The sequence below is a fragment of the Aspergillus nidulans genome, chromosome VII, assembly GCF_000011425.1.
Source record: "Aspergillus nidulans FGSC A4 chromosome VII".
In the NCBI taxonomy this organism is placed as follows: Eukaryota; Fungi; Ascomycota; class Eurotiomycetes; order Eurotiales; family Aspergillaceae; genus Aspergillus; species Aspergillus nidulans.
In genome coordinates this window covers 1,451,046-1,464,142 of record NC_066263.1, presented here as the reverse complement: position 1 = coordinate 1,464,142, position 13,097 = coordinate 1,451,046, and the positions used below count along the sequence as shown (strand labels likewise).

Genomic DNA, 13,097 nt, shown 5'->3' with positions numbered 1-13,097 from the left:
GGCATCGTTAAGTGGGAAAAGAGCATTTAGTGGGTTTGGCTGCACATATAATTGATCATGCGTATAATAGTACAATTTTCATCTTGAATTAATACTATGCCCTGAGCCTTGCAGTAACCATGGTTAAAAGACGCAAGTCTGATGACTTTGCTTGGCACGTTCCTGAATCTTGTGTATGCAGAAAGCGGTGAGTGATTTAGCACGGGTTACCCGTAAACAAACCCAGCCTCCCCATTTACCATTACCTCAAGCGGAACCCACTCGACGCGCTGTTTTGTTTCACACACATCCCATATCATAGAGGCAGATACATCTTAACCCCTCGAGATTAGGAGCGGAGGACTTCCAACCCTCAGCTTCGTCCTCTCGAGTATTCTTCCTCGAAAACGTCGCGTCAGCCATGTCGCGCGATAACACGGCGAACAGCTTCGCGTCTTTCGGGTCCGACTTTGATCCAGAACATGAAGCCATTGCATCAACCAGAGAGATTGATGAGAGCCCACGACTTCCAAAGATGAAAGGCGCGTTTAGCAAGCTGTCACAGGTTGACGAAGAAGAAGAGCCAGATTACGTTTTCAACACTTCCACATTTGAACAATACCTCCCCAACATCTCGCCGATAGGGACATCCGAAGAAGAAGAAGACCACGAGATTGACGATGATATCTCCCTTGAGGTAGGGCGAGCTCCGACTAACCCTCCGCGACGACTCGACGACTCGCGAAATTCGTACTTGAGCATGGAAAATAGCGTCCGTTCGTCCTCTCCCGCGGTCCGCCTTGACGTGCCTACCCCTCAGAAATCGGCGATGCGCAGTTCAAACAGGCGAGCAGTTAGCGAAAGTCTCCGGAAAGACGCCCAGCTGAGGCAGGCCACGCTCGCTCACAAGGAAAACATCGACCCTAATCCGCCCTCAAAGTCTCGAAAGGAAAGACGTACACTGTCTGAAATCCACGCCAAGGTCCGCGATTCTTACGATGGTTCTTTCCTGGAAGACGAACGTCCGCCCGCTGCTACGACGACCACGACGCGTCCGACACGGTTCGGAAACTCAAATATCTCCCACCAGATTGCCGATGCTGTTGAACGCGCGTCGCAAGAAGCATATGCGAAGGAAGCCCGTCGCGCGAAGGCGCGTGCATCTGCTAATGCTGGAGGCGATACTGGTACCCAACAATCATTTCTTCTTCCTGATTTACCGAACCTTTCGGATCTTGTTTCTGGTGTTTACGAAGACGGAATGCCGGTATACACAAGACAACCAAGGACCAGGACCACACGGTTTGTCTCACCTCCTGCCGATGTTACAGATGCTTCTTTCAGTCGCGAACATATGCCACTTGACACTATACCAATTCCTGAGGACGAGAAGGCGCTTTTTGTGTCATTGAGACTCCTACAAGATAAAGTTTCAGAACTCGAAAGGGCCAAGGCCGATGCTGAGAAGAAGCTGGAAGATATCCGGCAGGAAAACAACTTTTTGAAGGGAGGAAAGGCCCGCCAAAGGGAACGAGAGAGCCATGGTAAACGCTACGAGGTTGAACAGAACGACTATAAGAAGGACCGTTTGATCAACGAGAACCAAAGTAGGCTAGCCCCGTGTGGTTTGAGCTTTCGGTGCTAACGACTTTCTAGAGTTGGAATCAACAAACCTAGCACTTCAAAATAAAGTGGATCTTCTTGAGCGCAAGAGCGATATTCAAGAAGCAGCTTTGAAAAAGCTTAGTAAGGAGCGTGATATGGCCGTCTCTCAGCTGGGTGTGGCATACCTCGAGTCTCAGGACCTCAAGAGTGAAAATGAAGTCCTACGGGAGGAGATCGCTGAGCTTAAAGCTCGGTTTGCGCAGCTCTTGCCCGGCTCGAAGACAAGGGACAACACTGCACAATCTGAACAAAACACTGCCAGCGATGCCAGCGCAGAAGCAGATGATAGCCAAGTGGATACCCGACGAAGCACCAAAGACGCCACCGCTAAAAGCACGCGGTCGAGATCAAAGAGTCGCAAAGAAGATACCAGGACTAGAGTGTCAAGCCAGGTTGACAGAGAGATCTCTCGTCTTGAGAGGGAACGTGCCGACGAAGAACTCTTCTCGATCGAACTGCCACGAGTGAGGGAATCCTCCATGTCCAAGAAGCAGAAAGTAAATCGACCTCGGTCAACCAGCGCACAAACCAAAAAGCAGCCAAATACGGGAAGACGTGTTAAGAGAGTTGTGGTCGAAGAAGTCGAGCTTACAGGACCGGTTGAATTTACCACAGAGTTAACCGGGCACACCAAAGAGACAACCGGACGCACCAAAGAGACAACTGGATACACCAAAGATTCAACCGGACAAACCCGCAAATCGTCCGCCGCAGAGCAAGATCTGACTTTGTTAAGTTTCATTGACGAACGTGAGATTGCTCAGCTGAGAAAGACGTTAGAAGAAGAGCGACTGGCCCGCAAGCGGCGCCAATCCAACCCAGTTTTAGAGCACGGTGCCGGCGAGACCGACAACCTCACTCGTCAGAGTGCGCTGAAGCCTGCTCCACGAAAGTCGTCTCTCAAAGAGACCAAGGTCCCTGTACCTCGACCTGCTTCTGCGCTCGGAGACCTGACTTCTCATTCGAAACCAGAAGCCACGGAAGGGGAGAGTCAACTCACTGTTCCTGCTGAGCGCCAAAGGAGACATTCGGATCATTCTGTGACACCACTAGCTCAGCGAAGGCGCCCTCGGATCGCGGAGGAAATGACCTCTGCCTTCATCCTCCCGGATATTACGCTGCGACACGCCGATTTGGCCGAAAATCTCACTAAACTTCCTGAGGCCACCCAGCAAGCGCTTAATCGGGCCACCCAGCACAACGGAGGGAACTGCACCGTATGCAAACAGTCCATACCTGGCGAAGGTTGTGAACACACCAGCGATGCTGTTAAGATTCCCAAGCCCGTCCCTGTCTCGGAGCGCATGCCAGAGCCGGTTAGCTATAATGAGGAGCCTACCTTACGGCCTGCACAGACGCCTGCTGTTGCGCTCGCTACCGTTCTGAAGGCGTTGGAAGACGAGCTCTCGCATCTAAGAATCCAACTTGTCTCTTGCCAAGGAGCATATAATAAACTTGATGCATCTATCAGCAAACGTCAGAGAAAAGCGCTTGGTGAGAAGATTGGTAAGTTGCTGAAGGACATGGACATGAAAGCGGACCAAATATACGCTCTCTACGACGTACTCGAAGGCCAGAAACAGCGCGGACAAGAGATGACTGAGCAGGAGATGGAGGTGACACTCCAATCGATTGGCATTGAGGCCAACCCTAAGCAAGGCGAAGTGACGGGCACCACTGAGAGGTCTTCTCGCAAGGGTGGTACAGACTATGATGTGGATGACGATGATTCTGAGCTTCCGTGGGAAGGAATTGAGAGCACTGTTGAGATGACTGGAGGAAGTCGGCATAATTAAACAGATATTGTTTTGGTTTCCCCGGCTGTTGCTGTTAGCTTAACGAGAAAGCAGTTGCTGTTTGTCTATTGCTTGGATTATCTGTTTCATTGGGGTGTTCAGGTCGCACTTCTGCATTCGGTTTGGTATTTTTCGCATTTTGGGGGAAGCGTGCGATGGCGTCAGTCTGTCCCAAAGTAGCACCATTGGGCATCATGTTTATCCAATTGGTATGTTCCTTTCTCTGCGATTCCGGAGTATCTCCACAGTCTTGGGGGTGTAGTTCATATTCCAGTCCCATCTTTGAGGCCCACTGTGAGGCAGTGGCAGCGCTCGCCAGCCTACTGCAGATCCCAACCCGGCTTAGCGCAGAGACCGAGCCGATATCCGGCCTCGCTCCTTCAAGTCTTTATTTCTCCAACTTCTCCGCGCATTGTCTTTTTGACCTTCAGCTATATTGATCCCACTTAAACTTCTTCATCCCCTTCAAAACTCTATAATTTGATGGGCGTTATTCAAAAACATGATCCAGCTCCTTATAGAGACCATGTAGATTCTTTCACCACCGCAGCAACGTCCATCAGCAACTCCTCTCACAACGCCTACCATGACGAAACCGACAATGAGAATGACAATGCAAATGAGGACAGCAGTGTCTGCACTGCAATCAACGACAGTAACAGCAATCAATCTCATCTTCGTCTTTTAGACCCCGCGCCGGTTGAAGACGAACAATGGGTACGCGACAGCGACACAGGCAACACCAGCGACGAGGATGACCCGGTGCATACGGCGCCGAGTGAAAAGCCCGTGACTTGGTCCTCACTCCCTAGGAAAGGGCAGCTTGCTATTCTGACCATTGCGCGTCTTTCTGAACCTCTCACTCAGACGTCCCTGCAAGCTTACCTGTTTTATCAGCTCCGTTCCTTCGACCCGTCGCTCCCGGACTCAACCATCTCCAAGCAGGCGGGTATTCTGCAGGGCAGTTTCACGGCGGCGCAGTTTCTCACGGCGGTCGTATGGGGTCGCCTTGCTGATAGCGAGTGGATAGGAAGGAAGCGCGTGCTGCTCATTGGGTTGTTGGGCACTTGCATCTCTTGTTTGGGGTTTGGGTTCTCGCGGTCGTTTGCGGCTGCGGCGGTGTTTCGTACTCTGGGAGGTGCGCTGAATAGTAATGCGGGTGTTATGAGGACGATGATCTCGGAGAGTATTGAAGAGAAGAAGTACGTATTTCGGCCGTTGTTGCTCGGTGGGACATTGCTAATGGGGTCGAATTAGGTATCAGTCGCGAGCGTTCATTCTCTTGCCGATGTGCTTCAACATCGGTGTTATTATCGGCCCAATACTTGGTGGTTTGTTGGCGGATCCGCGCAGAAACTATCCGCAGCTGTTTGGACCAGGTTCCTTCTTTGGTGGTGAGAAGGGTGTGTGGTGGATGGAACACTGGCCATTCCTGCTTCCAAACTTGGTCAGCGCTATCTTTATTTTCATTTCGTGGATATCTGTGTTCTTTGGTCTTGATGAGACGCACGAAGTCGCCCGGTACAGAAGCGACTGGGGTCGCAAAATCGGCCGTCGACTGGTGAGGGTGTTCCGCCGCCGGCGATACCACCAATACCGTTCCCTCTTAGACTACCCGGAGGACACCTCGCTCCTCGTGGACGAAAGTATCGCAAGCAGATCCCTTCCACCGAGCCCCGTCCGCTTGAGAGTTCAACGGCGTCACAAACGCCCCAACTTCCGTCAGCTCTTCACGCGCAACGTCCTGTTGACGCTCCTCGTCCAGTTCCTCCTCGCCTTCCACACGAGCGCCTTCAACTCAATGACCTTCACCTTCCTCCCAAGCCCGCGCGCCCCAAATTCCAGCCACAAGGATTTCTTCCGCTTCGGTGGCGGCCTCGGCCTTCCTTCCTCACGGGTTGGTCTTGCAACAGCAATCATTGGCATCATCGGTCTCCCGCTCCAGATCTTTATTTACCCGCGCATCCAGTCGAGGCTGGGTACACTGACCTCTTTCCGCACATTCCTCCCATTCTCACCACTTTCATATGCGCTCATGCCCTTCCTTGTCTTGGTCCCAAGCTACCCCTACCTCGTTTGGCCGGCATTCACGCTTGTCGTGGCTCTACAAGTAGTGTCAAGGACTTTTGCGCTTCCCGCGGCTGTTATCCTAGTCAATAACAGTGTGACGGACGCGTCTATCCTGGGAACCGTTAATGGAGTCGCAACGAGTATATCTAGTGCAGCAAGGACGCTGGGTCCGCTACTTGGGGGGTGGGGACTGGGCTTAGGTCTGAAGTATGACCTTGTCGGTGGGGTTTGGTGGGCGTTGGCGGTTGAAGCGCTGCTCGGTTGGGTCTTACTTGGGTCAATCTATGAAGGTAAGGGGATCGACAGGACGAAGGATCTTATTATTGAGAGGGAGGAAGGTGAGCAAGGGCAGGAAAGGAGGTGAGGTGAGACATGGTGTGCTACAGACTGAAGAACTAGGTGTCAGGCGGTTACCACCTATGGTACAATAGGACCATGTTAAGTTTGACATATGAAATAGGAATGGTTTAGACATAGCAACGCTTTGTATATACGAGAAATGATCATGATTTATGACACAAGAAAGAGCTTTGCTCAATCAAATATCAGTTAGGACGAAGAACTAACTCATAGCTCTTCATTTACCAGCTCCGTAGTATAAGAATGAACCAAACGCCAGACTCAGAGCCAAGCCCGTTGACTCTCTCAACCCAATGAGACAACTCCAGTGAAAGTATGGCAGTACTGTATACCAAACGACCTACTCCCAGCAACCCAAGAAGCCCAAGCAAATGCAACATAAACCTAGGCCACAGCAGTTGCTGGCCTAATAAACGCCCGGATTGCCTTCCTTGAATCCCCCTCATGCGCTTTCAAAAGCTCCGTCGCTTTGATTTTACTAAGGTCTAGCTCATTCATCTGGGGAAGTAAGCCAATCAGCTTCCTTCCAATTCCAACCTTTTCAGCAATATAAGCCACAGGAGAACATACCAACAAAGACACATCGTCCCCCGAGACCTTTACAGCCGCAACAGCAGCAGCCTTCTTCTTAGCTTCACTTGTCTTACTTCCACCCTCGCCCTTCCCCTTTGAACCAGCATGGCTCTTTGTACCCTCTGCCGCAATCTCCAACCGACTCATCGCCTTACCCAGCGCCTCCTGATCTGCTGAGGACGGCTGCTTGGTTTCTGACGCTGCGGTTTCGGAGGTGATTTCTGTGGTGTTTAAGGAGGAGAGGGCGGCGGCGGCTTTGCGATCTTCAGCGGCCGCTGAGGCTGAAGGGAGTTCGGAGGTGGTGGTTGTCGTGGCGGAGGGGATGGGGTCTGACATATTGGTTCGGTTATTCTGTGTTCGGAACGGATGGGATGAGATGAGATGAGATGGTTGCTTTGCTGAGTTGGGCAGGGTTAGTCGCGGTTAATAAACGGTGGTGACGGTTAGTAAATAATGATGAGGTTGAGTACTGCATTTGTTGTGAGGTTGGAATGAGGAGATAGATGCGGGGAGATACAGGTATGGATGATCTGCCGATATTGTGATGTCATCAGGTGGTCGAATTTCATAGAAGGGCATAAACTATTTATCGGGTGCCTGAGAATAACGGATTTGATTCCTGCGTTTTTTCTCCATTTTCCAGGATCTTCCGAGCTCCCTTTAAAAAGTCGGAGGCCGAGGTTAGCTGGCGTGTTTGAACTTCCTCATCGATTAATTGGGTATTATCTAGCTAACACTAATAGAGACGATTGAAGACAAATGTCTCTTTAGGGCACATTATACAGCATAAATCTTCGTAATCAGCCATCCCAGACATAGATAGTAAAACAACCTGGGTAATCTAGAGCCCCAACCCCCTAACCAGCAACCACAGCACAACCGGCACAACGACATTATCATTGCACCCCGTCAAGACCGCCTCCGTTGCACTAGCTCCACCAGCCGCAAGGATGGCCTTTACCAATGCCCCAGACCAGGAAAACGGCTTTGGTCCATCGAATCCACCAATAGGCCACTGTCCTAGCACAAGCCAGCCCTGAGCAAACAGCAATCCGAACGTCACTGCAATCGCAAAGGCGACACTGCCCTCAACGGACTTGCCACCGCCCCAAAACCACTTGCGGCGGCCGAAGCGCCTGCCCATGAGGGAAGCGGCTGCGTCTCCAAGTCCAACGCAAATGATGCCGCTGAGCATGCTTGCATCGCGAGTCTGGACGTTCCATGATTTCCAGGGGTAGTCACCTGTACGGGAGATATCGGCAAGGGTGAGCCAGAGTGGAATGGCACTCCCTATGAGAAGGAATATGTGCGAGACGATGACAGGGCCACGGTAGTCGCGGCCATCAACGTAGGGTTCGAGGAAATAGGTCAATGGCCGAGAGATCGGCGGGAGCTGGGAAGCGCGGAAAAGGTCCAGTAGTAGGAAGATCGCTAAGACCAGGGCCATAGCCAGGGCGCAGAATGCTGGGTCGATGTAAATTGTTGGGAGGAACATTAGCACCATCGTACCATGAAAGACTTTGCGCCTTGTGTCGACTTCTACAAAGGTGCCCAACCGGATGACTGTTGCAATACCGGTCACAAGTACAGCTAGGCAGTACGCAATGATTATGAGACGCATACTAGCCTCCCCAAGGGCGCTTTGGCGGATATGCTCTACCCGACCGAGATGGCAGAAAGCATTCGATAAACTAGCATCAACCCGAGGAGGTATCGGGATCCATCGCTCCAGGCTCGAGGTTATGACCCAAAACCTGAACCAAGATACATTCCCAAGTAAGTATCCCAGTGCCCAGCCAAAGGGATCCTCCCCTTGTAATGCTCGCTCACCAACGTACTTTCGCACCGGCCCGAGAATGACGGCTAAGACGGCCAAGTAAACGTAGAAAGCATAAAGCCACTTGCGGACTTGGACTTGGGGGACAGTCATCGTAAGGAAGGGCGCCAAATCAGGCGCCATTGACCGCTTGCGTCGGCCTCGCGGAGTTGTCCTCGTCTTCTCTGAGCGCATGGCATCTTCGAAATTGGTAGAAGTCTGTCTTTGTGTAAAATCCTCCACTGCAGCGTTGTCTGTAGGAGACTCTGGGGTCTTTTCTCGGGTCTCATGTTGTGTCCGTCGCGAGGTAGATGTCAGATAGCTATCCGGTGAATCGCTGTCTGAAGTAGGTTCCTCAGAAGAACCAGCTCGGCTCAGTTTCTGGCAAATCCTATGGTCGAGCAGATTCAAAATATTCTTCGGCGAGCTTGAGCCGCTGGGGGACCGGCGAAACTTCCAACTCGGTATCCGAGCAAGAGAAACCTCCCAGTGGAGAACCTGGCGGCAAGAGGTAAAAATACAGAGGCTGCCCAGCCATAGCAGCGCTTTGAGAATTTCCGCCTGTGGTGAAGTGGCAAATAGAAACAAATTAATAAGTGCAGTCGTCAGAAGCTGTAGTTCCGCTGGAAGTACGCTGGTAGACAAAAGGAAATCTAAAGTGGGTATCAATGCTTGATGCAAAGGAAAAACAAAGGTCAATGCTTCAGAACTGAGACCGCGGAGAGAAAGAGGCGTCGGACGAATATTACCCCAAGACATTTGCTCCGAGACGAGAACGGGGAGTAGAGTGAGGAGCCAGTGCATTACACTCTGCCCGTGCACCGAACTATGCATCGGAATTGCCTGCGGTGGAATTGAGGCGAGAGCGAGGAGGATGTTGTGTAGCACCAGTGACGGATCATGATTTGACAAAGAAAGGGAAATATAAACGGGAATGAGAACCGGGTATAGAAGCGGAGCTGGGTCGAAGCTGGGCGGAATGTCGAATGACAAAAATCTGGAGAGCCGTAATCGTCCGTGCCTGTTGAGCGGGTATATAGCGTAGACTCCGATAACTGTAAGGGAATAGGTAACGAGTTCTAATATCAGACACAGTCAGTGAGGAAAGCAATAAAACTCGATAAATGACCGACACACCCTTTTTCCAAACCCACGCAAGCAACCGAGCATTCTCCTGCGCCAAAACCACACCACCAACAAAAAGCAGCAAAACAGCCTCGAACGCCCTCCGAATAATCTCAACACGTCTCTTCGCCCTGATCTTACTCTTCAGCTCTAAAATATCCGCCTCATTATCTCCAACCGAGCTTCGTCGCGAGCTTCGCGAGGTTGACCGCCATCGCTGCAATCCAGGAAGCCAAAAATCATTGTCACCCACCGGTCGAGCTCCCTTTCGTGATCGGAGTGGCGGCGGAGGCAGTCCCTTCAGTAAACTGGTACTCTCATCATCTGCCTCAGTGCCGCTATCGCTGGACGTTCGTGTTTGGGTATAATAATGTACGGAGCCGTTGCGCCGATGCGGGTGTGGTGATCGCGATAATGATCGGAGATCGTCAGCGACATCCGTGTTGGGGGTTATCATAGTATGATTCGGAGACGGCCCCTCATCCTCCTGGCTTGTCGAAGAGGCCATGGCCCCATGGATATCGAGAAGCTCTGTTGTGTTTATAACGCGGAGAGAGTCATGATCAGGCGTTGTTGGAAGTCGAGTCGTGTGAGGGTTGAAAGTTAAAAGGCCACTACACTAAGCCCAGAAAAGTCAGAAATTAACCACGACAGCGGGGCTCGATCAGATAGTAGTGGCGAAGATAGATCAATCTACTTACCTGACAGGATGTATAGCATGAGCTATCGATGGTTAGACGTGGGATAAGATGGGAATCATGGAATGGCGTTGGTAACTTGGTTGAGGTCCACCACCCACCGTACAGGCTCCAGCTGATATCGAGGCGGAAGGCGGGCCCTGTTTTTGGCTGTCACATGCTTGGCTCCACGAGCTGTACACAATTTACCACAGTCCATCATCCATCATCCTTTTGGTTATAACTATAAAGCCATTAATTTTCGATATTGTGTTTCTTGAATCTCATCTATTCTCCTGCTACGCCTCTCTCGCCTCAACACTTTCCCGACCTGGGTTTTAGCTTCACCCAACTCGGGGACAAAGCTCTTAGCGACTGTGCCAGCCCAATCAGCGCGGCGACTCGTACGACGGCTCGGGACTGTGTCTAGAACAGCGAAAGGAATACCAACAGTCGCCTGCTTGGGACTGGTCTGACTGGGTGACTGGGACATTTAGTCCACGCTTATCGGCCAATCAAGTTCTCTTCCTAGAGGCGTTGGATAATCGCCTTGCAGCAACCCCCGTTCGAAGGATTTCTCGATATTTCGCCATCACCATACGGTAGACATCGTTTCACCCATACCTTCGGACTTACGCGGTCTTAAGTCAAGACTTCTCATGCCTGTCTTTGTATAACCACCCCTGCCGCCACTTCTTTCCCACCAGCGCCCCAAACCGACTTGCACGGGACAATTTGTCCTTGGCAGCAGTCTTGGGGTAAAGGCTGGCTGCTGTAGATAACGCAGTGGACGGTATCCGGTTGCGATGGCGTGTATACTTCCATAACACGCTGTATCTTGATTTCGAGGTCTTCTGCGCTAGCGCAATCGATCTCGATGCACGAGTATTCCAGGCCCTCGCTCGTGGTGGCATCGGCCGTGCGCCCGAACTCTGTTTCTGACCTGGTCAGTTTCACCCCCTCGCAGCGGTATCCTAATCCCTGCCACTCAATATCGCTGTTTCGGGGGAGTTCGTGCACCTGGACAGCGAAAAAAGCCGGCACTTGGCTCTTGAGATCGCTAGTCTCTACCAGTTCGAAATTGGGAAGACTGGGGCGCAGGGTTGTTTTCGAGTACTCGTGCCCTCGTCGCCCGTATTTAATATCCCAGACATCTAGTGTTGACCCTTCATCTTCCTCTTCCTCGGACTCTGTGGCAGTTGCTTCGTGCATTTTCTGCCAAAGTTCCCATGCAAGCCGAGCCCTAGTCTTGATGTGATGTTGCCCTGTAAAGTAAGCAACCGTACCCAGCCACCAGCCAACTTCCATAGTTGCTCCTATCCGCCACATATGTTGGAGCGATAGGACAGCTCGTAAACAGAACATTTCTGCCCATACAGGTCCTCCAACCGTTGAAGGGCTCTCAACCTCGACCAAATCCATAGAGGCCGGCTCCAGAGGGATTTGCCCGGCAATGTATATGACCCGTTCCGTCCCCTGCAAAGGCACGGAAATTGCTTGTGAATAAGGGCCAATATTGGCTGGAGCCCAGTATGATCGCGACTGGACATGGAGACCGTCTCGTTGAACCCTTGGACCCAGGTCGACAACCATCGAGACCATCACGTTTACTCCGTCGGGGAGCCTATCACCACAGGCCACTGTAGCTCGCGCTGGAGGGTTTGGTTTCTCGAATAAAGAGACGTATATGCCGTTCATTGACGGAAAATCGGTCATAGAGCGGAGAAGGACTGTAGTGAAGGCGATGTCGGCTGTCGTCCGGGGTGCAGCGTTAGCAACTGATGTATCAAGGATTGCCTGGATCTTCTTCACAATCGCTGCCACCTGTTCAGCAGCCCCAGGGCCAGCTTCGGGTGCTATAAGATTAGACACCATCCATATACCACCATTGACAGACTGTATGGGCTGATCAGACGACCAGGACCCTCCGCCATCTCCCCCAACAACCACAGCTCTGTCTTCTTCTCCCTCGCCTTCATTATACAAGGCATCCAAAGCCGCAGCAAACCTCCCATCCAACAATGCCGGCCTTCTCACATCTCCCGGCGTAATCCCATCACTTTCATCCTCACTCTTCCTTATAACCTTCGCACCTTTTAACCTTAAATACCCAACACCCCCCTCCCCAGATCTAACCTCCCTCCCCTCTTCCCCAATCTCGATTCTCCCTCGCCACAAAAACTCGGGGCCATCAACAGCGAGCGTCTCATATTCTCCTCCCTCCCCCAACACTGCGCCCCGAATATCCTCACCCCCACCCATTCCAAACCTCTTAACACCCTTGACAATCCTCCTCCGTAAGCCACCCCCAGCATCCGAAACATCACCCCACAGAAACTCTTCATCCAGTGCGCCAGACGCAACTTTCACAATCCGCGCTGAGCACCCCACAGCCGCCATATCCGTCAGCAAGCCTGCCTCATCTTCTTCACCCCCGAGCTGCCTCCGTGCCTCGGGAGCTGGGAGGAACGGGTATTGCCACAACCAAGCGAGCGGGACGAGACCAAGTCGACTAGCAATATCTTCAATCCTCGTGCGCTGGTACGTAGACAAGATAGCTCCCGCGCAGACGGCGTTCGCTTCAGGATGCGCGGCCATGACTTTGCGTAGCAGGGGAATGAGGGACTCTGTTTCGTCTTCTTCTTCATATTCATCCTTTCCAGCACTCTCAAGTTTTGTAGTAGGAGAAGCAGCATCGTTCGTGTTGCGATAAACCCTTCCCGCATCAACCGCTCCTCCTATAATCGGGGCGCGATAAAGCGGAATCCCCAATGCTTCTTCATACAGTGGAATCACAGACCACCCGATTGTCTGGTACATGAAGCTGTCGATGTCGTCTGCTGTTTCTGGCTGTATCGAATCATTGTCGCTATTGCTACTAATGGCAGGAATTGGCGGTGGATGGAGATTCGCTAACGCAACGACTTTATGGCCGTTGCGGATGCAATGCAGGATTGAGTAGAGGGAATCCTTTCCACCTGATATAAGGGCGATTACGTTGAGGCCTGAAGATTTTGGTGGTTGTAGCATTCTTGT

At 51.8% G+C, this 13,097-nt stretch overlaps 4 protein-coding genes across 4 annotated transcripts, besides 1 other annotated feature; 2 read left to right on the top strand and 2 right to left on the bottom strand.

The window, feature by feature from the left end:
- Positions 1–13,097: part of a sequence feature (contig 1.26 403..389371(1)) that runs on past both edges of the window.
- On the top strand, positions 258–3,837 carry ANIA_10225 (uncharacterized protein). Its single transcript, XM_050612830.1, has 2 exons — positions 258–1,586; positions 1,636–3,837. Exons 1-2 carry the CDS (start codon positions 401–403, stop codon positions 3,438–3,440), a joined length of 2,991 nt encoding a protein of 996 aa, XP_050468702.1. The 5' UTR covers positions 258–400; the 3' UTR covers positions 3,441–3,837.
- On the top strand, positions 3,855–5,874 carry ANIA_10221 (putative MFS multidrug transporter; the record flags this gene model as incomplete). Its single annotated transcript, XM_050612829.1, has 2 exons — positions 3,855–4,642; positions 4,698–5,874. Exons 1-2 carry the CDS (start codon positions 3,924–3,926, stop codon positions 5,872–5,874), a joined length of 1,896 nt encoding a protein of 631 aa, XP_050468701.1. The 5' UTR covers positions 3,855–3,923.
- On the bottom strand, positions 6,000–6,909 carry ANIA_01654 (huntingtin-interacting protein K). Its single transcript, XM_654166.2, has 2 exons — positions 6,441–6,909; positions 6,000–6,407 (listed from the first exon to the last, which is right to left on the bottom strand). The coding sequence occupies exons 1-2, from the start codon at positions 6,777–6,779 to the stop codon at positions 6,255–6,257; spliced, it is 492 nt and encodes a 163-aa protein (XP_659258.1). The 5' UTR covers positions 6,780–6,909; the 3' UTR covers positions 6,000–6,254.
- ANIA_01653 (uncharacterized protein) lies at positions 7,285–13,091 on the bottom strand (the record flags this gene model as incomplete). The annotated part of the gene is made up of 5 exons (XM_654165.1): positions 7,285–9,314; positions 9,397–10,003; positions 10,086–10,107; positions 10,184–10,256; positions 10,766–13,091. The coding sequence occupies 5 exons, from the start codon at positions 13,089–13,091 to the stop codon at positions 7,285–7,287; spliced, it is 5,058 nt and encodes a 1,685-aa protein (XP_659257.1).